The 27,143-nt window shown below is 42.6% G+C and overlaps 1 protein-coding gene across 11 annotated transcripts in view; it reads right to left on the reverse strand.

Moving 5' to 3' along the window:
• mef2cb (myocyte enhancer factor 2cb) overlaps positions 1 to 27,143 on the reverse strand; it is a 72,239-nt gene that overhangs the window by 16,582 nt on the left and 28,514 nt on the right. For all 11 annotated transcript variants that reach the window (XM_034872557.1, XM_034872556.1, XM_034872558.1 and 8 more), the window contains 2 exons: positions 24,266 to 24,480; positions 14,379 to 14,582 (listed from right to left, as the gene is read on the reverse strand). In XM_034872557.1, coding sequence (XP_034728448.1) covers positions 14,379 to 14,582; positions 24,266 to 24,319 — 258 coding nt within the window. In that variant the 5' untranslated portion in view covers positions 24,320 to 24,480. The remainder of the gene's footprint in view (positions 1 to 14,378; positions 14,583 to 24,265; positions 24,481 to 27,143) is intronic.

The following is a 27,143-nucleotide window of genomic DNA, read 5'->3' on the forward strand; positions in this document are numbered from 1 at the left end:
TCCCTCTCTCCTCCTGGCTTTAATAAAGGGAGATTAGTCTACAGGAGGAATATCACGGGCCTGCTCCTGTCTATGCAGTCATCTCTTCACACTGCGCTCTCCTACTTTCATCTGAAGCTCCATATCAGACATACGTAATTAAATTTACTTTAGCACACCCTGTATTTGATGCTGATCAAGTGTGTGTGTGTGTCTCTGTGTATATGTTGGCATGTGTGTATGTATTCACTGGTGCGTGTGTGTGCGTGTGTGTGTGTGTGTGGGAGGGAAAAGAGGGGAACGAGTCAGTGTTTGTGTGTGCATGTGTGGGTGTGTGAGAGTGGGTGTTAGCGTCAAGAAAAAAGAAAGAAAGACTGAGCAGGAGCAAGGAGGAAGATAGATGCTAAGATAAGTTAATCTCAGTGAACTTCTTCTTCTCGTTTTTTTGTCTCCGTCAGTCACTAACGGAGAGATACGAGTGCTAGCTACTCCATCACAACCAGCAACAGAAGTGACAAGGAGCGATCTGCCTGCTTAGAAAACAAATAACAATCCAGTCATCTCTCATGTCAGCACAACAAAAGCCTGTTTTGAGTGTGGTTTTAGTGAACTTAGAGGGCTTCTTTTGTTTGTGTGATAACTGTTTGATTCCTGAGGCGTCTCGTGGCGAGGCAGCTACTGTAAGCGTGTCAACATTTGCTGGCTCTCCTCTTCTCTCTCTGAATCCCCACTTGGCCCCCAGAGTGGAAATCTGGAATTCTGAATTTGAAAGCGTCTCTCACATCTTTGACAGTCTTCAGGAAATCACACCAACAAGGCGGTGCAGTAGATCTGACTTCTAACAGACCCACAGTGAATCAAGCACTCCTGCTCTATCAGAGGTGGATGAGTCAAAAGAACAAAGGGGTTGCAGAGGTTTAGCATGCTGTCTTTTTTGGCAAAGGCGTGAGATGTAAAACTTTTGCTATTTCTTTTGTGTAGTTTCATTTTGGCCTCGGCGATGCATCATATCGAACTGACAAGAGCTGAACCACTGGCCTTTTTCTGTTCATATGAGAATGCTTGCAAGAAAAACAACTTTTCTTCCTACTTGCACAGATTTCCACCACCTACCGCCGCCAGCACACAGTGCATGAGAGACTCAATTCCATTCTAGGAAGAATAGCAGTAGTGCATTGCTGGAAGAGGAGAAAGAGTGCTGGGGTAAAGGTGACACCCATATGGGGCAACTGAGCTGGTGGTCTAGCACAGGGGGGTTGGGCAGTGGTTGCGTTGGGTGTTGATTGGGTGAAGGGTGCCAGGGTATGCGTGTTATATGACTTTAAAGCATGTGGCCCAGGCTTAGCTTTCCACCGGGGCTCAGCACATTGAGGGTGCGGTACAAGGGTGGTATGCCACTCATCCCAGTTATTCCCACCTGTTTAAAGACATCACACCTGTTGCCAAAGGCTGACACACAACCCAACAACCAATCAGATCCTTTGGGGTGCTCATAGAGCCATAGAAGGGCATCTCACTCTTGGGCTCTCAACCCTCACGACCCTAATGGCCTACTCTCATCATCCTATATATTTTCCCCTTCTCGAATAGCTCATTGCTTAATATGTGCCCTGGATTTGTTATGTGTTTCATGGCCCTGTCCCACAGTCATCAACTGCTCCAAACAAGGCTTTGAATCTCTTACTCAGTGACATCATCACTATATAAGACTCTTCAAAGACATACATTTCAAAATAATGGAGAGAACAATGAACATTTGAAAAGGAGCCGCTATACTTATATTGAAAGACACAGGAGTATGAAGAGCTGGGATGGAAATAGAGTCTTTGGGGAATACACTAATTGGAGGAAGATTAAAGAAAAACACTTTGGTGCAGTTCACTTGTGCCAAGAATTCACAAAATATTCACCCAAATTATCATTCTCAGTTGAAAATTATTCAATTTCTCAAGTATCTTGGATTTTCAGTTTTTATAAAGAAAGGCTCATTATTTTATTCTTACAAAATGACTGCTAGCATAAAATAAAAACATTTCAAACAGCTATGTTTAAGTTAGCAATTATATTGCCACTGTATACAAAACTATCTTTCCATTGTTAATTATTTAATAACCATTTAATTTATTTTTGTAGTCACAAACAGTCAGTTTATTTTGAAAAAAACAAAAAACAATGTCCTGCTACAGTTTAACATGTGGCCATACTCTGACATGAGAAACCAATTCGTAAGAGAGAAAGGTTGATGGAGAAAGGGAAGGGAAGAAAAAAGAGAAAAAAGCTACACAACTACAAGCTACTACAATATGCATAGTCACCGGACATGTTACAGAGAGGGAGTGGAGAAAATGTGAGGAAGAAGAGAAAGGAGAAAAAGTATTATAGAGAAGAAAGACTACAAAAAAGCTGTGTGCTTGCTTGGCTCTGCGTCTTTCTCTTTGGCCCCTTTGGAGGCTTGCTCCTAATTAAACTCCTTCTTCATGATGCTCCCTCATGACTCGACTTGTCACAGGGCCTGTGTGAAGCAGGCACAGCAGCATAGACGCAGCGTCCTACATATTTAGACACCTGTCTCATCTGGACCCTTTAGTTCTGCACCCTCAGCTAGGCTGGCCTAGACTGGGCTGTGCTAAAATGTAGCTTAGATGGGCTAGTGGGCTAGAGTGAGCAAGACAAGTAAGGCAACTTGGAATACGTTGAAATAATCAGGGGCTAAGTGAAGCAGGCGTGATGTACAAGGGAACTGAATCATAAGTTATATTACTTGGTGTTAGTACATCTGTCAAAGATTTTAGTTCTCTGATGTTTTAATTGCAGGAAAAGGTCCAGCCGTGTACTCATTTCATAGTTTAGGGTGTGGGTAATAACTTCATGTAGATCTTCAGAAAAAAAATGTGGAGGGTATTTGAGTGTGAATTCTGGGTGGCCCCAGGGGGTCTGCTAGGGACAGCTGACGCCTGCCCAGAGCTCCTACCATACCAGGATCCGTCTGCTCGGCATTCTGCCACCCTGCTCACCCTCTCTATCCCTCTATCTATCTTTCTGCCTCCATCTTTCTGTCTCAGTCTGCTGCTCAGTCTGTCTTTGTCTCCCTACCTCTGTCTTCTTCCCCTCATTTTCTGCAATAATACCATGTCTCAACACAAGCTGAGTCAAAACATTGTTGGCTTGATGATACATCTTTACTTGTGATAGGCTCAGGCTAGTTGAGGGGTTGTGTTTGGAAAGAGCCTCATTGCTGACCATTCCCTTCTGCAGTTATCTTGGCAGTGGCTGAAGGGTACGACACATTCAATATTGTGTTTATTGCTATTGGCGACAGCCAGGCCAGTGAATGTTTTTCAATGTCTTTGACCCAATGGCTGACAGCATCAGTGAAAAACCCTCTACAAAAACAGCCAGTTTATAAAAGCTGTTTTATATCTTTGCCAACACTGTATGGTCTCCGTAATACACATACTATTGTAAGCAAAACCAAGACTTATGAAAGAATATAGTATTATACCAGAACACAAAGGCTTTCTCCAATAAATTCAACTGTTTATGGTTTTTCAGTATATTTCAGCAGGCGATGAAGAACAAGTCACTGACAGACGAGCACAATATAAAAGCATCATAACTGTGCCACTTATGGTTAATCATGTTTGCTGTGCTGTTAAAATATAATAACAATTTTACTGGAATAAACAGCTTTGCCTGGCAGGGTCTCAGCCACAGTTTGTCACAATGTTAACATTTGGTAGAAAACAGAATGATTTACCCGGACTATCAGAGACACTCCCTGAAGACATGACAGTATGCAAATTATACAGACCTGCCTTCAAAATGTGTGTAGGTTGAGTGTAAGCACAGGGTGCACCAACAGTGTGCACTAAAGTCTTTTCAGTAACTGGTTTATAACCCAAAGTAAACAGCTGGAATTTAAAAGGGCTACCAAATAGACAGGGGCGGCAAGAGCTGAATAAATATTTTTTAAACGCAAAACGTACCAGTGTCTGAATAAAATATGGCAGGTTTAACCTTAAAAAACATCCAGTACATTTTGTTTGACTGGTCTTTAAGATTTTAGCCCATCAACACCCAGAAAACAACCATATGGGTCAATCATGCAAGCAGGTCATGACGACTGACAATTATGTTTCTTGTTAGGCATCAACCTCTCGTGGCTGTATCAATTATCGCGAGAGTGAACGAGGAAAAGTGGTGACAAAGTATAAGAGCACCGAATTATGTGTGAGGAGGCAGGATTGGATCAAACAAACAGGACTTTCAGTCAGGAGACTGGGTTTCAAACAAAAGTCTACTGTCATTTTTTAATTATTAAGTTTTAACTTAGTCGGTGAAGCCGAGACATACTGTACGCAAATCATTTTAAGCCAATTCCTGAAAGTATTTTTGTTGCCTTAATTTAACTAATGTTAAAAATTTGTGTTTAACAAGTGTTTAAAACTAAGACCGTGCCCCATATGTTAAATAGAATGGTCATGTGATTACACTCACATGACTAAACCGGCAATAATAAAAACGGTTAAATATGTTGTTTTGGGGGAAAAAAAGTTCCTTTAATGTCGTTTAGGTATAGAGATGTGTTGCAAGATGTAGATCATGACTGTTGGTGAAAAAGGTCACAAAGGTGACAAAAAGAGGAACCATTTGTGATAATAGGGAGCTCCCTCGCTTATAACAATTGATGAACTCAATTTCATCAGAGCAGATTGGTAAAGACCAATGTGACTCTGTGTCAGCAGGGGTGAGGCAGTGGGGAAAAACGTTGTCCCTTCCCATCACAAATAACACGATGGGGGTGGTCATGAAGTGGACCCGTGGTTGATTAAGACCCCCCAGCACCACTGCACAATAAGCAGACTCAGGGTGGCCTTGCTGCCGGCAGAGCTGGGTTTGAGATGTGCTCTCATTCTCCTTATTTCTATTTCTTTTTCTATCTGTCTGGCTCACTCTTACTTGCTTTCGTTTTGGTCTCTCCCCCTCACTCTCTCTGTCTCTCTCGCTCACTCTTTCTTTCTGTCCGTGTTTCAGAGTGGAGGGAACATCAGAGGGATCAGGCTGGCTTAGCTTATTGAAAGCAGATGGCAGACCAAAGGCAAGAAGGCCACAGTTTCATGAAGCGTGGTTTGAACATGCCAGGACCATGTCGAGGGGCATGCCCATGGATGATGGCTACATGGTGTGTGTGAGTGTGTGTATTTGTGTGAGCATTTGGGGGGGGGGGGGAGGAGATGGTTGATTTTGTAGGTTACCCATCTGAGGAATGGGACCCCCAAATCACAGCCTGTCCCGGCCTGTTTTTTTTCAGTCATCATCTGTGCATCCCAATGCACTGGTTGAGGCGACGTTTGAAAAAAAGAAAATGCATCAATGACTTTTCAGTGATTTTGGTGGCTTTGAAGCCCCTTACTCCTGGTGCCCTGCTGCACTATAATCAGGAATCAAAGGCTGGCGCCTGGGATCCGCAAAGTGGTCGTGTGTTCAGTAATAACACTGGCTAACTGTGTATGTAATTACTAGCTGTCTAGGGATTACTAGACTGACTAAACATTGACAAAGAGAGTGAGAAGTAGAGCAAAAAATAGAGAAAAGTATTAAGAGTAAATGAGAGAGTCAGAACGGGAACTGTGCACAAAAACGTTCCTCCACATTTCTCCAAACTGTGGAAATGCGATGGTGCATGTGCTAAAATCACCATTAAGAAAACCTGCTGCAGACGAGAGCCCACTCACAGACAGACAGTCTTAGCTAGCCAGTACACAGCACAATACCAGATGGTGCAGTGTTTCCCATATGGAATAGACAAACACTAAGCACATGTCAGAATCCAACACTGTTTGCTACTTCAGCATCCCGGCCCTGGGAACAAAGTGGTCATTCACACTAGTCACTACACTGTATAATTACCCAGATAGACATTATGAGACACAATGCCAGCTCAGTGAAACTGTATAAAGAGGGCACTTATGTCTGCACCCTCAACCTTCCCCTCTTTCATCCTGTCTACGCTCCAGTTGCATAATTGTCTCTATTCAAATGAGAGAAATGAGAATGAGTCTATATGTTTTTCTGATTCCACATTAAAATCAATTCGCCAAGGATAAATTGTATGTGGAAAACACTCTCATGCTTGTTGTAAATACAGTAATGCCATTATTCAGCTGTGACTGTACTGTGACATTATCAATAAAGCTTTCAATTACATACTCAAGTTATTATCAGATAATAATAGTATAAAAGCCTCAGTAAAATGACTCCAGTTTTCTTTGCATGGCAAGGGGTAAAACTTCAAGTGCCCCTCCGGCCTCTCTCTATTCCTTCTTTGTCCTCCTACCAGTCGTCACTTATCGTCTGTTGTCACTCTGTCTCTTATCGCGTGGTGCCACAGCAGGGAAAGGGAGCCCGAGGGAGGCCTTGAGTAACAATGACCAGCCGGTTGACCTCTATACTGGGACCTTGAGTTTCCACACCCTGTCCAAAGCAGCAATCGTGGCAGGGGAGGGGCTGAGGCCAGGGCCAGGAGGGAAGCTCCAGGCAGGGTAGGGAATGCCATCTATAAAAATAGATCTTCATTATTCTGAATTTTCCACAACTAGTTTCAAAGAACAAGGCATCATTTCATCTTAATGGCTGGCGTGAATTGTTTTGGGCTGTGTAGTGGAAAAAGCCTTGCCTTTTGGCAGCGTGGCCTCAGAAGTGGCCTGCCTTTTTCACCGCTCCACACCACAGGGACCACATATTGGCACATTTCAAACAGTCTATTTATAAAACGTCTTGTTGTTGTGTGAGTACCTCAGACTTCCGCTTCAGTATATTGACCTTAAAAAACACCTCTGACAGAGATCCAAGTGCTACTTAGTTTCTCGTCTGAGGTTCTGCTTTTCTGGGCAGCGGGCGTCTGATGTGGAACAAAATGCTGAGCCTGTAGATCACATACATTATCTGTCATCTTGCTCTTAGCCACTCTTAAGAAGTGGAAGAGGCATATAGTCTATAAAATAGGAACTCAGTCAATTTGCTCTCTTTATGTCTGAGGCTGGCGCCGCAGACAGATGTGTTCTGGTGTGCCAGGCTAAACCTTAGAGCAGACAATGTTCAGCTGTGTGAGGAGAATAACTTGTTTGTGTCGGGGTGACACCTCTTAGGGGTCGTCACTGGTATCATAGACGGAGTGTCTGATTAAAACTTAATTCTATTGAAATGGATACTATAACTTTTAAGACATGCATTTTCTCGTTAGTAAATAAAATTCCGAAACCAACGAGACAGGATCCCTCTGTTTGTTAAAGAGTGCGTGTGTGTGTCTGTATGTGTGTGTCTGTGGGGGGGGGGGTGTACAAAAACAAGTGAATTGAATAATAGACTTCTTTATCCAAGGGATCAGATGTTTATGGTCTCAGATCAATGGTCTTATGCATGTGGTCGCCGAGGGCAACTCTTCATGATCCGTCCTCAGTAAGAGAGATGGAGGCTGAATGAATTCTCTGACACTTCGCTTACTCACTCCTCTGTTTCAAAAACAACCCCCACCCACCCTGTTTCAAACACAAGGAGGGGAGTGAGCGAGAGAGAGAGAGAGAGAGAGAGAGAGAGAGAGAGAGAGAGAGAGAGAGAGAGAGACTCCATGCCTATTCTTCTACCCTCTCCAAGCAAGGACCGCCAACTAGGCAACTATTTTTAGCTTCACCACACACTATTTTTAGACCACTACCACTTTTTGAAGCAATTATTAGAAAAAACGTACATCAAATAACAGAGCACGCTAGTGGTAGTTGTTTTAGGGGTGGTGCTTCATTTTGACCATCAAACAAACTAGTTTTTACGTGGTTTTATGTGAAGGAAATGGAGTGACTTTTTGCCTTGTGCTTTTTGTCTCACCGCCCTTTTCTATGCATTAGAACAACCAACTGTCAATCTCAAAGTCCAAAAGCCTGGAGAGATGTTTTTCACATATACCATACTTATCTAATATTCTGTAGCTTGTTTCTTTTTCACTAACCTCTAAGCTTGTTTGTAACTCTGGGAAAGCTTTCAGAGGAAATGTTACCATTGTTGTTATCACTGAATATAAAGTGTGAACTGACGGTAGAGGTGTGAAAAGTTCTGGACAGTTTGACTCTTCAACGTGAAATTCTCAACCTTATGTACAAGGGTTCATCAACGTTTTTCAAGCAAAGGATCCCTTAACTGAAAGGGAGACGAAGCAGGGACCCCATCCTACGTATATGTTTTATAAAATTAAGCTGCTTATTAAACAATAATGTGTAGTGCTGCCCAAACCTTCATACATACCTTGTTAATGCATAGAATAATAAGCTATTAAAATAATAATTGTTGGCATGATTTTAAAACTCATGTTTTAGTGTAAATAATACATTAACTGAATGTCTCTGTGGATGGCTACCTTAGTGACTACCTCTCCTAATACGCTTATTTATATGCTGGTCATTTGTTGGGTTCATGTTGCAAGATATATGCAAGATATTTTGAAGTTTCAAATTCTTTTCTTCAAAAAATTTAATTTGGTGGCCCGCCTGTAACTCAGAGGACTCACTGTTGAAGATCTCTGTTGTATATCAGCAAAGTCTTTTTTTTTTTTTTTAAATGTGCTGTGGCGAGCCTTTGTTTTAACAAACTGTGATACTGATAGCTTTCCAATGCCACAAACTTAATTTTCTTAGTCAGTCAAAGCAGCTTCAGACCTTAATCCTCAGCCCACCAGGAAAAACAAGCCGTGTTGCCGATCTCTCGTCACTAGCAAACACCAAGGCACTGTGATCTCTGTGACAACCAAACCCCTTACCTCCACCCCATGTTGCACCGAGTGTACACTATCCTAACAACCTCAAAACGACTCCACACTAAATTACTGTGGACAACTGTAAGACAGGAGATCTGATATGACTCCCTTATTTCTCTTGGATGCTGAGACATGACATCAAAGTCATACAAGATAAATTAGTGAAGGCATTCAAGCCAGAGTAATTATACAGTATTTGAGAGCCATGAGAAGAAGTCATTCAGTAAGTTGATCAACACAGAAAACTCCTTAAGGCTAATTTTCTCCATGCTGTTTAGAAACCAAACAAGCACATAGAATAGCACACATGCTGGAAAATATTTTCACAAGAGCGAGGCAGAACATGAGCACACTGGCACTTCAGAGAGAGAGATCACATGTCCTGTTGACTTGCGAGAATATTATGAGAAAACAGAGAAAAAAGATGTTTGAATTAATAAAGGAGATTTTTTGAGGTAAATCCCAGTGAAATCTGCTAAATTAGTACATAGAGTGTGTGGGAAATCATGTTTTGTTTGCCAATTGAAACAAGACATGCAGTGAACTGGTGTGGATAAGTTACATTACGCGTTTTCTTTTTACAATCTCAAAGACATACCAGCTTAATTTACTTTTGCTTAATGTTTCTTCATTTCCACCCCCCACCCCCTCTAACTTCCCCCTCCCTCCAGTGGACTGTCACTGGGCTGAAATCACACCTGTGCTTCTCACACATCTCGGCACACGGGTGAAACATACGCAGGGTGAAACATGGTGAGGGAGCTTTGCTGAATCTCATTAGCCAAGCGGGTAGTCATTAACAGAATGACCTTTGGAAATAATTACCAGCCTTCCTCCCTTCATCCCTCTTTCCCTCCCTCCTTTTCTTCTCACACTCATCTATCCCTCTGTCCCTCCCCTTCCCCCCTCATTCAATAGCTCCTAGGTGAAGACAGAGGGAGAGAAAAGGAGAAAAGAAGGGAGAGAAATGAGTTAAGGATAGGTGGTAAGGCAAGTCCCTGCTGCTGCTGTTTAGGATTACAGGGTGAGCTGAACTTTCAGATTAGGTTAATCTGCTGGAAATGGGATTGGCCAATGGCCTTTCCTCTGGCAGGTAGGCAAGCAGGTCAGCTCAGTACTAAGAGGCATGTGCCATTCCATGTGATACTTGAGCCAACGGTGTGCTGTGCTGGCGGAGGTCATCACAATGCCGTCAGCTCTGCGGGGTTTGAGCCAATTGTCACCATGTATGTACACACGCATACACGCATGCAGAGCGAGAGCACACTTACAGGCCAAACACACTTTTCTGTGTGTGCATACAAGCACAATAGCTCATACTGTATATGCACATAGAGTACACACAAACATTATGGCATCCCTGACTCCTTTCACTCAGGTATATCCAGGCATTAAAGGGATATAGCTCACTCGCTAACCCTTTAGTTGTTTCACAAACCTGTGTTCTTTGTTTCAACCGAGGGGAGAACAAACACATTGTGGAACTGGGATTTGGCACAGCCCAAGTGTGTTGGATTTGGGGCCGCTCAATCACAGCAAGAACCAGCCTGCGCCGCTTAGGTTTGGGCTTGATTTGCAAACATTGGGAGGGGAAAGAAAGGACTCTTTCATGGGCTTTTGCAATTAACAACCCCCATACTGGCATAATATATCAGCAAGCTGAAAGTGATTGTCCTTAACCAGGAATAAAGGAGATGAAAAAGGAGAGATGGATCTATTCTCTTTTCATTTCCCAACACGGCTTCCCATCTCTCCTCTAATGCCGTTCGCATGTCCAGGAAACCGGCCTGGCAGACAGCGAGTATAGGAAATCTATCTGCGTGTTTGACTGTTTTATCTGGAGCCAGACTCAGAGTGCACTGTAGACCTGCCAGGACGACGCATTTGGATCACTTGGACATCCAATGATGGGAGGATCTGCCTCTGTGTTTGCTTTCATCAGCTACAAGAGCCTAGAAGAGTTTACGTGTCTCTTTGAACAATTAGTATGAATTAAGTGGACCTCCCTACTTGTTTATATAACAGCTGATAACACTCTGTAGGGGGGGAGTATCTGTGAGTTTAGATAGCACTGTACCCTGGGTGACAATACCCGTAGTTTGGGATTAAATGAAGAATATAAAAAAAAGTGTCCTTAGTTTGTTTCAGATTGCCATTGTTTTTATGGGAATAATATGGGTTTTTGGGTGTCGTGTGTTGTAAATGTGACCATAATAAGTCATTTGATTAGCAATGCTTGATTTGATTAACCACTTGTGCTCTGAAGAGCGTTAGCTTTGGTTACTTGGTCTTTTGCTTTCACAGATATTTGTGGAAGTGTCATTCCCAGCTGAAACAGTTTTCAAGTGAGTCATCAGGACCTTCTCAACCACTCCTCTCTCTCTCTATCTCTTTCTCTCTCTTTCAACCCCCCTGTTTCACATACATACTCACCTATTGACCCATCCATTTCATTCAACCTAATGCAAAAAGTCTTAGAGATTATTTACAGTATGTTCAATGAAAAACTGGATACAAAAGGAAAGAAAAAGAGTGAGGGAGAGATGGAAAAGAAAAAAGCCCTCCAGCCGCTTGTAAACATGCTGTAGCTAGAGAGGCTGTGCAAAGCTCTCAGTGCCGCTCTCTCAACAACGCTAATTATCAACCAAAGACATGCTAATTACATAGAGCTTTATTGCTAATGTAGCAGGCCTCTATGCCAGCCGCCCACACTCTGAGCTCCGCTCCCCTACCTCTGCCTCTCCTCCCACTACACCTTCAGGCACAGCAGCAACAGAGGGAGAGAGATACATGCAGTGTGTATACTTCTAAAGACAAGAGCTTTCTGCAAATTTTAAATTAAATATGCCACATATCAATGTCATGTTTAAGGCCTTATTCTTCCTCTGTGCAGGGGGAACCTAGATTTAATTTACACCCCTAAATCCAGCCCTTTATTTTGTTCCTGACCTCCTCCTCATCACCGTGCCATCTCAACAGGAAGTATGCTTCACTCCTGCCTCCCCCCAGACTCAACAACCCACCCACGTTCCTGTAACTGTGACGTAGCCTAGCAGCGGCACACAATGCTCAGTGGGAGAGATCCAACCCCACCGTTCCCCTTGCTCCTCCACACACCCTCCTACCGTCCGTGCTAAAACATGCCAGTGTCAGCCCTGTGGCCAATCCTTCTAGCACGCTACAGCTAAGGCTGAAGGCCTCTTCAGATCGATTTCTCCCGCTGTGAGTTGCTCAGAGTCCTCCTGGGATCACAGTGTAGGTAGTGCTCCACAGCACACTCCCCCACTAGGCTCTTTAGCTTCTTCCCCTGACACGGCTGTTTACACGTTAGCCATCCTCTGCTCTCTAATGGAGACACAGTTAAAGAGAGAGCTTCAAAGCATGGAGCTCTCGTCGCAGGCACTTGCTGAAACATGTGACAACTCTCTTCATGGGTTCAGCTGGAGCAGGCTAATACACTATCTATACAGCGGCTGAAGGGCTTGCTGCATCAAGGATATCAGTGCTTACAAGCACACTAGGGACATGAGTGGATGCTAAATGGGTTAATGTAAATGATATAATGCATAGAGGATTATTTTTTATCCCTTCTGATATACTTGGATACGATTAATTTTGCACAAACTGTGGCAACTCACTTGGATTTTTTTCAAGACTCAAACTAAGCTTTGGGGACACCACATAGATTTAAACACTGTTCCAGATTTGTTATGTTTCAGTGTAGCACACACTATAACTATGATTTTTAATTTTTTCTATTTAGAATCTAAGCTTACAAAATTATAGCCTTAGCCACATTACCAATTACAAAAAGGAAGGACAAAAGGTACGTACTGCAGTGCAAAAAAAAAGCTGTTATGCTGTGTCTAGTAGGTTTGTTTGTGCTTTTCAATACTGTCCATGATAAAGCACCCAGTCCATTCTCTTTGTTTGCAACATTAAGGTCAGCCATATGTTGAGTGCTGCATCCTTTGATGTATCAGCTACATTAACACAATACATATTTGACTGCAACCGGAAATGGTGATGGAACAACAGCGATAATGACAGCAAACCACATTTATGAATGCTGTTTTCTTATCTCTAAATATGATATAAAGGAAGAGATAATTAAATAAAAGGTTGGGAATAATGTACGGTAATATCTCTTCAAAAGTCAAAAACATTTTACATCAATGTATAAATTCCAAAGGTTTGTAGTCAGGTGCAGTGTGCCATCTGGAATAACAGGCCTGTTCCCGGTCGACCTGTCCACCCGTGGGTGGGCGACAAGCCCAACAACAACCATAGGAAAAGATAAAAACATGCCTCATGCTGTTTGATTCTGTGTTAGGCTGGCCAACCGGCTCCGATAGGTGCGTGCTAATTGTATACATTACATTACATTTCCCTGGGTCCCCGCTTTTCCTTTCGGCCCTTTTTAAATCCAGGCTTACAATGGCAGACTATAGTGTTGTGCATGAATTGTGAACTTGTCGATCTAACAAATCAACAGTATGCTGCCATTAGGTGGCTAATGAATTACCAACTGAGTATGCGTTCACAATAAAAATAAGAACATATGGACCTCTAAGCTGCCAAAATTATACATGTTGGATTTATTATTATTTATCATTATTTGTTATATATTACCATATGAACTGTAAAAAAAACTGTATATAGAAACAAATCTATTTAATGTAATATTGCAGGAATGAAAACATGTGCTCTGCATTTGCATTTAAGACAATATAAAAATCATATTACTTTTAATGAATTAATCTAACTCGCGGACAAAGAATGCTGAATATACTGTGTGTGGAATTTTCCTCCAGCTGAAAAATGTAATATTTTTTTCAACATTGTGGGACAGGTGCAGTATAATCAGCAAGCCAGGTATGAGTGTAAATGTGTGTGCCCAAGAGAAAGGCATAAACTCTGCATGAATGCGTGCATGTCTGTGTTTGTGGCCCACCGGGTTCATCAAAGATACAGTGTGAATGTAGCATAACTAGTTCATGTTCAGAACTTAAGGATCCTGCAGAGTGTCATTGTAATTTTCTGCTTTATCTACCTGCCCACTGACTGGCCTAAGGGCGCTGTTTAACATCGCCTTGAGCCACAATAGCAACATGTGTCCAAAGCCAGTCAGATCAACATCCTTGTCTATGAGGCACATCAATGGAGACAAGACGGCGAGGACCGGGACTTGTGGTTACACACTACAGGGGCCAGTCTGAAAGGTCAAGATCAATGATAGGCTACCACGTTTGGTTTACAAAGTACACAAATCATGAAGACGCAATATATGTGAACATATTTTTTTATAAAATAAAGACATAATTCTCCTTTACATACCTTTTTTTTTTTTTTAAGTGATTAATTGGACTGAGCCCTTGGCGAAGACTAGCCAACAATGGGAGCAATTGTTTCTTACGTTACTGTATGTTAGGTGTGAAGACCAAGTATGGGTTGCTGAATGAGTCACAAATACTGTAACCATCTGTCTGCTTCTGCGTTCCTGTGTGTTTGCATGAGTGTGCATGTGCCTGTGCATACGCGTGTGCTCCCGTGCATCTGTGTGCATGTGTGTCGTCTGTGCGTTCTTGTAACTTACTTCCACAATATCAGAGTTGGTCCTGCTCTCATGGGGCTCGTTGTACTCGGTGTATTTAAGCAGGACCTTGTCCATGTCTGTGCTGGCATACTGGAACAGCTTGTTGGTGCTGTTGAAGATGATCAGGGCAATCTCACAGTCACACAGCACACTCAGCTCATACGCCTTCTTCATCAGGCCAAACTTTCGCTTTGTAAATGTCACCTAAAAGAAGGAGATAAAAACAATTTTCACAGCGAGGCATTAAAGATTGTGATACACATGTCTCACCTATAATCAAATCAGTATTCATTTCTGACTTGTCATCATTTAATTATAGCAAAAAAAATCCCCCACCCTTGACATATTTACTCGGTAATGAGGAAATAAATAGGAATCGGACATACCAACATTTTCTCTTTAAAATGAGTAATTCTCAGCAAAACTGAATTAAAGGAAAGTGAAGTCTGCTGATGGTTCAACCCCCCCTGACTGAACAGTCCATCCACTATACCAGAAAAAAAAAAAAAGAAAGAAGCTGTGCTCGTATTTAAGGAACTGAAAATAATCTGTGTCAGACAGATAACTGTATGATCAGAAGATCAGTTATTGCTTGTATATCAAAGCGCACAGAGGTTTATCAACATATGTCACCTTAAATTGTACCTTTCATATGACCCGAATTGGCTCGCACTTTCACTCCCACTTTTACACAGAAAATCCAAATAATTGTTTTAATCTGAAGTAGCTGAGGCAAACTGTTTTCTCACTGAGAATTTAACACACATTGTTCAGTTGTTTTGTTGCCCAATTAACCGCCTCTTATAGCAAATAACAACCCATTGATATAAATAACGGATGGGTTCCCTGACGGTGCATGAATCTATTTGTGAGTGCTCAAATAATGATAATGCACTCAACTTAAACCACATAAATTCTCTTCTCAAATTGGGGCCTTTTTCTCTCTCTTTCTCTAGGTACGTGTAAGTGTGTGTGTGTGTTTGTGCGTGCATGTGTGTGTGAGCCCCAAGTCTGGTACCTTTAATAACACACGGACACATGTGCCCACACTGTCAAAATAGAACAGCCTCTATTCCTCTATTGTTTGGATCAAAACTAGAGCAGTGAAAGTGATTTAATTCCAGTGAGCTGCACCTGGTTTCTTTTCCAAGCCATGTGTGCACGCCTTTTGGCTATATGGGAAAACGAGAAAATGTGCAACTGCCAGCTTGCTTCTCTAAGCAACACTGCTTTTTTTTGTATTGAGCTTTCTTTGATTTCCTTCTGTGACTGTATTATTTACATTGGAGATCTGTATTGACAAAGCTTTTTTTACAGAGAGGAAATTCTGCCAGGACTGTGCCCAGCTGGTAGCTAATGATCTCAGTTTGTTGATTAACTGCATGTTTGTCTATTCTCCTCTGACACTTAAGTGGGCCAAAAAACACAGAATAAATACCTCCCAACACTCAGTTAAACATGCTCTGAATACAATTATAAAGGCTCTAAAAACCTTTATGAAGAAAGCCTTTAACGGAGGGATCTCTCTATGTAGTAGATCAGGGTAATGCATGAATAGATTTGCGGCGTAAATCTGTAATGCATTGCCCTTCACATTTTCTCTTTACAACTCCGAGGTCTGAAAGAGGAGATAGGGTTGAATGGATATTGATAGATGGTTTTAGATGTCTTGAAATCGTATCGCCCAGGATGCACCAGGGAAACTGAATATCAAACTATCCCTCAGCTTCAACCCTGTCTTTTTCCCTGTCTCCCTCTCCAATCGGAGTAGGTAAAACCTTGTATGAACTGCCTTATCCTGGACCAGCTTCCCCCCGTTAATGTTTTCCAGTGATGTCATCTCGTCACGCCGAGCTATGTGTCAGACAGCAGTGGCTGAAACCAGAGACACGGAACCACACATTCTAACTCCATTATAAACCGGTGTGTGCAATTTCAGGTAGCCCGGCACAAACACGCATTTGATTCCCTGACGACATCAGAAGGAAAAACTCCCTTGGGCTCTAAATACCATGCTGACATTTACACAGTCATACTGTTATGTGAAAAAACAAGCCTCATTCTTAAAGCCGTAAGATCAAAAGGCAATTTTGTGACAATAAGATTAATTGTCATTTCTAGCCTACTCTGAGCTGTACCATCCAAAACAGAAACTAAAGGGTTCCGCCAGCCTCTCAGCCGCAGAGCTATAGTACAAATCGTACATGAGTGAGTGAACAAGATGACACGACTGTAGGACATAAGGTCAAAGCATACTATTCAGGAACAGGACATGTAGAGTGTTGTCTTTCACTGGTGTTTTGATGCAAGGGGCACCAGGGCAAATGCAGGACACAGCTCCGTTGTCACACACTCTGCTGGGGCCATTAATGTTTCAAAAGGTGGCACGTGGTGTACACAGTGGGCCGGGTGGGAGTCCAAGAGGTCCAGAGCTGCTAGTCTCAAAGGGGAGCTCCACATGCTGGCTTGGATTGTTCACACATTAGTGGACTACTCACAAACATCAGCACAACCATGCACACAAACAGACACAGCAGTGTTTGTTTTAAGTTTTACTTTACTTTTTGCTTTTAAAAATATGAAAAGCGGAATGCAATCAAAGAGCCATGAGAAACTGAGCTTGCATTTCAAGTGTAGACTTACTTTAACACCACCATATGAAGAGAATGAGTGTGATTATGAAAAGCCTCAACTGACCAAACAATAACACCACCACAAATTTCGCACCACCCCCCCACATCTCAATCTGACACGTACAACCTGCTACCTCCAAATCACATACATTACTCACATATAACGCTATGCACACACATCGATACATACCATAGACTGAATCAAATAGATAAATATACAGACATATATGCAGTGCAAGCTTGCTGGAACACATTTGAAAAGACGGTTGGCTTGCACATACATGCAATCTTGATGCTAAATACTGCTGCAAAACAGCATGTGGGATGTGCTACTTTGTGCTGTACCTCAGCTATGTACTTTTTTCATGAGGTCACTCTGTCATGACTTCATGGCTTCACATGTTGCCATCATGTGACCCTTTCAGCTCATCAACAATCAAGCTGGTGTTGTCACCACTGGCCTTTCCTGTGCCCACACAGATGCTATGAACGGCACACACCTGATCTCCAAACCTTTACAGATATCTGACAGTGAGTCAGCAGAAACATGCTAATGACTGAAAAAGTGAGAAAGTTGTCCATTCCTGATAAGGTTATAGTCTACTGTATGTTCATGAAATAATTAAATATTATGGTAAGAAAGTTATTTTGTAGGAAGCGCATTAAACGGAATACCATTACAAGTTTCTTTCTTTGTGCAGAATTTTGTTATTATGTTTTTTAAATTTATACTTGCCTAGATTTAATTATAAGCACCTATAATTTTGAGGTGAATAACCTCTGGATAAAGTAACATAAGGATAAAGCAGTAAATGTTTTTCTTTAACTAAATTTCTCTGCCCTTGTTGTAACAAAAAACAATGTTGTAAACCATCCGTATGTCAGTGTGGGCTTAATCTTTGTTTCCGTGGTCAGTTTGTGCTGTTAGATACACTATATTAATAACAGAGAGCATGACGTTATTGCACTTCTGCAACTGCATACTGGTAAGAGGGACCAGTAAAGGTGTGTGAGTGTAAACCCAAATAAAGTAAAACTATCTTCACACACTCACACATACACACACACACAAACATTTTTTAGACCATTTGTAAAAACTATATCATGGCATGATGTCAAACAATCATTGCATGATGGATTGTCTATGCGTTGTTGTCCAGTTTCTTAATGTAAAAAAGATGAATCCATGTTTACCACTATGCATTCTGGCTCTGCTTCTACAGTGGAAACATCAGTAGGTAGGTTAGGTCTGAAAATCTCAAAGTGTCCTTGAGTATTTGATCTTGGACACCTTTTAACTATCAACACTAACCAAATAATGAAACTACAGCTGAACCTTTATGAGATTACTCAGAAGATGTATTAGATAGCATAACCTTTTCCATTAAAATTTGGGATGCTCTCTTAAACTGTGAAAGAGACCAAAACCCCCATACTCCCATCATATCTAGTAATAGTGTATACACAAACACCTACTTATTCTTTCTGTTATATAGTATAACTCTCAATTACTTTGGTACATAAAAAAACTCACTCATAGGCATAAGCATTGTGTACACCCTCGGAGCGAGACACAGGCCTTGTTCGTTTACCCCAATCCTCCTCCACAAACCCATCCCAAGAGAGATTCAGACACATGCACACACAAATGCATTCAGACACACACCCTGTAAACACCTAAACGTGTTATCGTCACATCCCCTTTACGAGCATAGCCCTCTCTTTCATACATTTTCATTCAACCTGTTCATTTTTTCTTATTTGTTTCTTCTTTTCTTTCTTCATGTGTGTGCTTAAATGTAATTATAAATGTGATATCACTGGAAAATGAGCAATACAAATTGTTTCATAAAAATGAAATAATTAGTTCTGCTCTGCACAATTGAACTGTTACATTTCCTCTAGCAAAAAAAACAAAACAAAAAACACCCAGGATTGACAGAGGAATGAAAAAAAGGATGGATGGTGGCGGATTCTCTGCCACATGGGTGAGAGGGGAGAGAGTAAGAGGGGAGGGAGGAGGAGGGAGACGAGAGGGGGCGGGAGCACAGGAAGCACATTTGTATGCATTTCCTCTCATAACAGGAAGAGGCCAGTGGCTTCCCCTTCACAATGGCTTCGCTTCTGCTTCCCACCTCCTGCCTGTTTCCCTGGGGGAGGAGGAGGAGGAAGAGGAGGAGTAGTGGAGAGACAGGCACCAAAAACTGCCGGTTAGCAAACCAAACATGGCCGGGCGGGGACTCTCACACACACACACACACACACGCACACACAAACACACATAGATGTCAGTCAGCTACTAAGCAGCACGATTTGTCTTGGGACAAACACTTATCCCATTGTCAGGGGCCAAGCAGGAAGACACGGGTTTATGCAAAAGGAATAAGAGGAGCCCAAGACCTTGACCTGAACTCTGCCTTCAAGCCAAAGAAGCTGTTACGATAAAAGAGGCTTTGTCCCACCTCTAATAGATGCTATGCTCTTCTCTCTCCTCAAAACCCCACTCATCATCCTTTTTCCGTGCGCCTTCAATATACAGTAGGAAGAGGAGGCAGCAGACTTAAAACATTTCTTCATTCATTGTCTGAATCAAAAGTGTCCACTTAGAGTGTTAAAAGTTAACCTGCGGAACTGATTGAGTGGTGTCTTAATAATGCAGATTTTAGTTTTAGGTGTCTTGAAATGCATGCCAGTTTAGATTGTTCTTCTTTCCAGAACTCTAACTTACATTTCAGGACAGCTCTGTAATGGCTGCCTAGGCTCCTTCTCTGAATGCTCCTGTTTATGCTGAAAAACCACAACTGGAAAGGATATGCCCACTAACAAAAAAAAAGTGGATGTTACATTGCAAGGCCCAAGTTAGTGGCCGGAATGATAAAAATAACTTTGTTGTCATTCATTTGCGGCGGATACACTTTTTTCATGGCACCAAGGCTGAAATGGTACACAAGGTTTTCACTTTCCACCAATTTTCAGAAAAAAAACACGAGCCAAACGAATTAAGCTGATTTTCAAACGGATTGTATGTCCCCACACATCTAATTGTTTTAGTGATTTCTGCTACAGGAGGAGCCTACTAACCCTGGTTTGTGTTAAATGAAGTTTTCTTATGACAAGCACAGCTCAGCTTAGTAGTAAAAAGAGAAATACGAAGAGAAGATGTAATTAAGCTGCATATTATGAACCAGTCCCTCAAAGTATTTTTTTTGAAAAAGCTAGAGAAATAAAGCAACACATTGTTAATGGCCAGTCTGCAGCCTCTATGCGCAACAAACTTTTTTATAATCAGATTTGCAATCATATTTTTGAATTAGGATCATTTATTAATAAAATACACCAAGAAATATAAACAGACTTTTATTTTGAAAAACATAACATAATGACCACTATAGTGGACAAAGTAAATGAAACAAGAAGAATCTAGACAAACCATGAAGACCTTCTAGAAAGTGAAAAGTGTTGAGGTGAGGTGAGAGAGCAAAATTCACCATGTGAAGAACATGTGAAGAAGAAACAAATCAGGACATATTTTGAGAAGGCAAAAGAGAATATAAATATAGCAGAGAGAAGGAAAGAGCTTAGTGAGCCCTTTTCAGGTGAGGTCTCCATGCGCTGAATGACATAGTGGAGTGCCACTCGCTGCAGTAAAAGAAGAAGATGGTAGAAGGTGGGAAACAGGGAATTAGAGGAGAGGTGCAGGGGTGAGGAGCTACCCTGTGGGCCTCATTATTTTCCTGCTGTTAATTTCACTTGCACATTTTCTCACCCCAGTGCTGTTGATTGGAGAGAAGAATGCTTTGTCGTTGAAACAAAAAGACCCCTTATTTTAGCTGCAGTTAACATGGTGAGAGAGAAAAGAAGTGGTATATGCAGGAAGACATGACAAAATATGTTTTTTTTTTATCTCTTCCAGCCAAGTATGTGTTAGTGTGACTGTTGTTTGTGGGAGCTGGGAGATCCTGTTGTTTTTTACTTCCTGTCACTGATGACCTGATCCATGTTTAACCTTTGGCCCTGGGTCCCTTCCCCCTTGGAAACCACATGTCACACTCACACACACACACACACACACACACACACACACACACACACACACACACACACACACACACACACACACACACACACAATTTTGCACATACAAGTCATCCTAAATTAAGCCCACTGAATATACTGGCTGGAGAGGTAACACTAATTAGGGCCAATTGCAGCAAATTAGTCGATCCCCAAGCCCGACTCCAGAGGGATAGATGCGTTTTAGATGTGTACATGTGTTTACAAGCGGGCATTTGTCTATGCTGGATAAACAAGAAACCAAATACACTATTTAAGTATGTGCCTGAGTGTATAATCTGCTATGACACAAGTCTATGCCAGTGTGTGCGCAAACACGCACGCACAGACACAGACACACACACACACACACACACCTGGGCAAGCATCTTGTAGGTGTGTGTGGGTGTACGTGTGTGCTAGCTGGGGCAATAGAGTCTGCTCTCTGTGCAGCCCATGAGTTTATGGCACAGGGGGCTCTTTCATGTGCCCGAGGCTGGGAGAAGGTCTGAGTGGTCGGGGGGCTGGGAGCCAGGGCTAACACACTGCTGCCCACTGTCCAGAGCTCCGGGCAGCCAGTCAACGCCAGGGAGGCATGGCCCTTCTGCCCCTGCTCTGGGGAAGTGTTTCGGGGCCTGGGGGTGGCAGCCCAAAGTGGCCGCCCAGAGAGAGCCAGGCCCCGTGCCCACCATGATACTGCTGCTGCAGGGAGGGCAAGGGTGGGCCCTGTAGATGGCAAGGCAGCGCTGACAGCCACACAGAGTGGTGCCTCTCCAAAAAGGAATGCATGTAGTTTGCATGTAGACAAGTAACATTTCAGGGTAAAGGTTATAATATAGCTATTTTGGACTGAAACAGGAATTGTACCATATTGTATATTTTATACAACTTTTTTTAAACACTATTTTATAAAACGTTTCCTAATATAACTATTAATATTTGTTATATGTTTTACCAATCATACAAAAATGTCAAATGGGTTGAACACCGAAGACCACAGAAGAGCTTTGCAAAGACTTAAAGTAAAACTGTAAGCATAAAACAGTAAATGTATGTGAAGTATGTCAAGTTGAAATTACCGCTATACAAATTCTTCTGGTGTTTTTTTGGCAGGGCTCTGGGACATTTCCTCAAAAAGGAAGTGAAAATATGCAAAGCCAAAGCTTCCGTTTTTCTTTTTTTTTCTTTTAAGAAGAAAATTTTAGTTTCTGTGTTTGTCTCTGTCTTGTGATGTCCTCCTCTACAAAATGTGGTGATGTCATTCATTTAGGCCGCAGGTTGAATGACACTGAATGTCATGCTCAGAGTGCATGCAGTGTTTTTCCACATGACTGGCTGACATCATATCAGCAAGAATTTCGATTCGACTAAAACAAACAACTAAAAAAGTAATCTATCATATTAGAGATCAAAACAACAAAAATCTAGTGGCATATTGATTTTCCTTTCCCTGAACCCTTTCTCTCTCCTGTCCCGTCCTTTCCTCCCTCCTCCTTTCTCTGTAAGTAAAGCCCGGATATCTCAGGCATCGATTCCCCTCAGGTGTCCTTCCTGCCTCCCTCTTTCCCTCCTTATCCGCTGGAGTTGGAGTGCCTGGTGCAACTGGCGTGCCCAGTCTAAGGTGGGATGAGAGAGAAGGGCTGAGATAACAGCAAGGAGGAAGTGTGGGTGCTGCAGCAACATGATAGCATTAGTCCTCATCTGAAACTCTGTGACCTCCTCCATGCTCTTGTCTCTTTGTCTTGTCTCTCTTTCAATAACACATACATAAATCCGTACGCAGAGCACATTGGTGCGTACTGTCACACACTATCTGTGCCCATTTTTCTTCTTATGTATCTTTCTTTATTCACTTCTTTTTGTGCGGGACCCTGTTTTCGAGTTGCGCACGCTGTGTATCACAGAAAGTAATGTCGTGATTACCGGAAGTTTGTTCTTTATCTCAGGTACACTCATATTCTCGCTACCCTCTCACTATCGTCTTGTTACTTGCAATCACAGACATTGAGTACAGTCATGGCAGGGGTCGCAATCTGCTGCAATTACTCCTGCAGGGTTGCCCAATCGATTGCTTGAGCCTTTCTATGTCACTTTAGTCTGGCTGCAAGTGAATGTGTTTGATAAAGCACACTGGGAGAAACTGTTGTGGACTATGCTTGTGGATGTCAGATGAAAAAGACGAGGCAAAAGCGATGAAGTGGGTCTGTGTTCAGACAAGGTGTGTGTGCCTGCGTGCGCATTTGACCTGTGATCCAGGGGCCACGTTAGCAGCGTATGGATCCAATTGGGCTGCCAGGAAGCTGACAAAGTGTCAGTGGTCAGTCGTGCCACAGGAAGTGATCAATTTTGGGCCTTGAGGGCAGTGAGAGAGCTCTGTCTCTATCTATTTCCTGCCACTTGAATCTTGCTGTCCACAATTTATTATCTCTCTCTCTCTTTTTCAAGTATTGCCAGCTGTTGTTAAAAAGTGTCTTGCAAGAATTCGATTGTTGCAAACAAGGTTTGCACCATACGACCAGAATTTATTTTTTTCAAATGACTCTGTATAGTATCACTGGTTTGAAAATGTATCTCTTGGTCTATGCAGAGGAAAGCTACAGCAGTCCTACTGTTACTGATTTATCTCAAGAAAAATACATTTTCAGTGTTTATCTCCTAGGCTGCCCTGTTGGCCCACTTCAGCGTGTCACTATAGACCATCCCATCTCTGTTTGGTTGTTTGTTTATGTTTTCTACCACCCTGACTCACCCGTGCTACCACCCTCTTCCTGGTAATATTCCACTGCCAGTAAGCTAAACTGGGTGGCATGGTGTGAGACGTTGGGTGTGTAAAGGGTGCTACAGTTGTGTGTAGGCTGCAGCCCTCAGAGCAAGCAGTGATATGCAGAATAGTTTTTGAGAATTACAAATGTTCTCATGCAAATCCCTTTTTGGAAAACACCCGGTGCCCTCACGCTGGTGTGTTAGATTGAGGGGAAACAAACCTGCTATTATAACCCAATGGAACTCTTCCACCCAAAGCAATAACTGTGCTATCCCCGCATACACTTATCTGCCCAGTCCACATATTGCCCAGACTCCCAGAAGATGTTCATTGCTAAGGGCTATGTGGGGTGTGGGGTGTTTCTCCTCCCCCCATCCTCCACCCCTCCTCTCCCCCACCTTCAAACTCATCCATCCTCCCATCCCCCAGGGACTTACCTGTCTGTTGCGTTCATCCATAATCCGCGTGATCTGAATCTTTTTCCTCCCCATCGTCCCCGTCTCTTTCTTTCTCTCCTCTTTCTAAAGAATTGTATGCTTTCTTTTCTCTCCTCTTTCTTTGGCTCTCTCTTCACTCTTCTGCTCTTCCTTTATCTGTCTTTTTTTCTGCTTTCTATTTGTTCCAATCAACTCAAAGACTCCAGCATCCGTACCTGCAAGAAAGACATGGGGAGGGGGAGGAGAGGAGAGGAGAGGATAAGCATTAAATGAAATATGGCAAAATACTGAGAGAAAAAATAATAAAAGTGGCATCATGGCAGCCACAAGGGAGGGTGAAGAAAGACAAAGAATCTGTCAACAATGTTGTGAGAACCGCTGTGTTTTTCACTGTCGATATCATGCAAATCAGTTTTTGCATTTTTTCCCAGGCACCGACTATGAGAGGAGACAGCGCTGTCAGGATCTCGCTTCGTTCACAGAGAGTTTGACAGTGTTTTGGAAGTGCTGCTAACTTAAACGCTCTAATCACCAACACTGTAACATTACCTCCAGACTGAGAAATACATTTTGTTTCTTCCCACAAACTGCACTGTATTGACAGTGGAACTGCCACACACAGCTTTTACTTCTCTATCTGCAGCTTTTCTCCAAAATGGCAGACATGAGGCATAGGATAGAATACAGATGTAAAAATCAAGCTCAGTCTTGCCAGATTCTGGCAAAACAAAGCCCAAAAAACAAAAAAAGAAGAAGGAAAGAACAAAAAGTGCCAAGAGTGATGTTTTGAAAAACGCCGAAAGGACGTTTCAACAAAATTCCAACATGAACTTAATCCATCTGGAGACACTGCATGTGAGTGAGAGCATCAGAACAAATGCACTTGTGCGTTTGCCAGTGTGTGTACCTGTGTTCGATGAGTGGAGGCCAGCAGCTTATGAGCTGGACAGCATGTGCGAAGAAAAGAGCTGCGCTCCAAAAAGTGTGCGTGAAAGTGACTGTGTGTCCATGTGTGCGTGCATCGGTGTGTGTGTGTGTGTGTGAGTGAATGTGTGAGTGAGTGTGTGAGCTTGGCTAAACCAGAGCTCCAGTGCATCTCTCCAGAGTGCTAAAGTAGGCCAACCCAATCTATCTCAGGGAGGAGCAGAAGAACTGTTGTTGTGTTTTCTTTTGACAGTAGAGGTGATAACGTCCCTCGTTATGCAAATGAGCATCCCATTATTTAAGCTCAGTGCAATGCAGGGGAGCTGTCAGCGCCGTCACATAAAAAAAATAAAAAAAACATTCCTCCATCTACCCTGCCTTTTTTTCTCTACTTTCCCCTTCTTCTCTCTTCTCTCCTTTCTGAACCAGATTTCCGGCACCTGGCAGCACAAGCATCAGACATTGATGTGGAAGACGACACCGCTTCACCAAAAGACATGTCAGTCTCAGTCTCTCTCTCGATCACTCTCTCTTCTCTCATACACCCTTGCTCTTTTCCTCACTGCCTCATATTCTCTCCTTTGCACACTCCCGCACACTTACATGCACACTTCCGCACACATACATGCACATTGTAATGCACTTCCTTTCCCCTTCTTTCCTTTTTTGTTATCTTCCCGTAACCTGAATCCATGTATTTATTGAATAACATGCATGAGAAAGCATAAGAAAGCTCTAAACCCCTGAGGTGAGCGCAGAACATAGCGATGCACTTGACCTCTCTGTGCTAGAGAGTAGGACATTGATAATGAAAGTGCGTAATAGGGACATCCAGGGATACTGTGTCTCTGTAGTGACAGACGGAGGCCTCTAGGAGTACAGTACAAAACTGTAGATCTTTTTATACGCAACAGAAAACACAGGCTGTGTACTAACTCCTTGGTTCTTTCAAATCTCTGGGACATTAGTGTTTAGTTTAGTTAGGGCTGACACTATTGTGATAATGTGTGCCTTTAGAGTCATCTTGTATGACACAATTTTTGTAAATATATTACATTTTTGAGGAATAACATCACATCGGTTATTGTGTATATTGTAAGACTGTCTGCCAAAAACCTCAATCACACAAAAATGGAAAAGAAAATGAAACAATACAGTATGAACAATGATGAAATACATGACAAAAAAACTTCCTGAGTTGATGGTTTATAATACGCCCACCTATGGAAGAAATGAGATACAAACATAAAAACGAAGCATTTGGCAGTTAGGACAACAGCCGGACTGCACCATCATAATAATAACAAGATCTAAAATAACTCTGTGGCAGCTCTAAAGAGGCTATCCAAAACATTTTAGAATTGCTCTGTGCTAACACAGTCATCCATAGACAGAAAAACAAAGAGCTGCCCTATGGAAGAAAACAAAGAAGGATGTTGTCAGACAAACTAGGATTACAAGCAACACTAAGGCGCTTGGCAAAAGACAGCCAGACAAGGATATCAATCAAGCCGGCGTACTTCAATCACAGGCTGACAGCGTCCTCCCCTCCCAGTCTTTGTGCTCAACACTACTCAGCCCGGGCATGGCTCCAAAGAAGAAGGCGTTACCTCTGTGATCCCTGCCTCCTAGCCTTCACCTCCTCCTCGATCCTTCCACAGCCCACTGAGCAGAGCTGAACCTCTCAATGTCAACAACCGCTCGGGCAGCACCTTAGGCCTTATGTAACATTGACGCTAAGACTAAGCCCGTGTCCTGGACATTTAATCCCTGCTTTTGGCTCCCAGCACCAGCCAACGCTCCCTGAGGTGAGGCTCTACTGTCACTTAGCCCCGTGTCGGCGCCTCCCCGCCTCAGCCACCCCCTCCTTCTTAATCCTATCTTTACTTTTGCCTCCTCTACCTCCTCCTACACAACGAGGCAAGTTCCCTCTGTCCCCAACTCTCTCCCCCCC

Source organism: Etheostoma cragini, chromosome 5, assembly GCF_013103735.1.
Source record: "Etheostoma cragini isolate CJK2018 chromosome 5, CSU_Ecrag_1.0, whole genome shotgun sequence".
NCBI lineage: Eukaryota > Metazoa > Chordata > Actinopteri > Perciformes > Percidae > Etheostoma > Etheostoma cragini.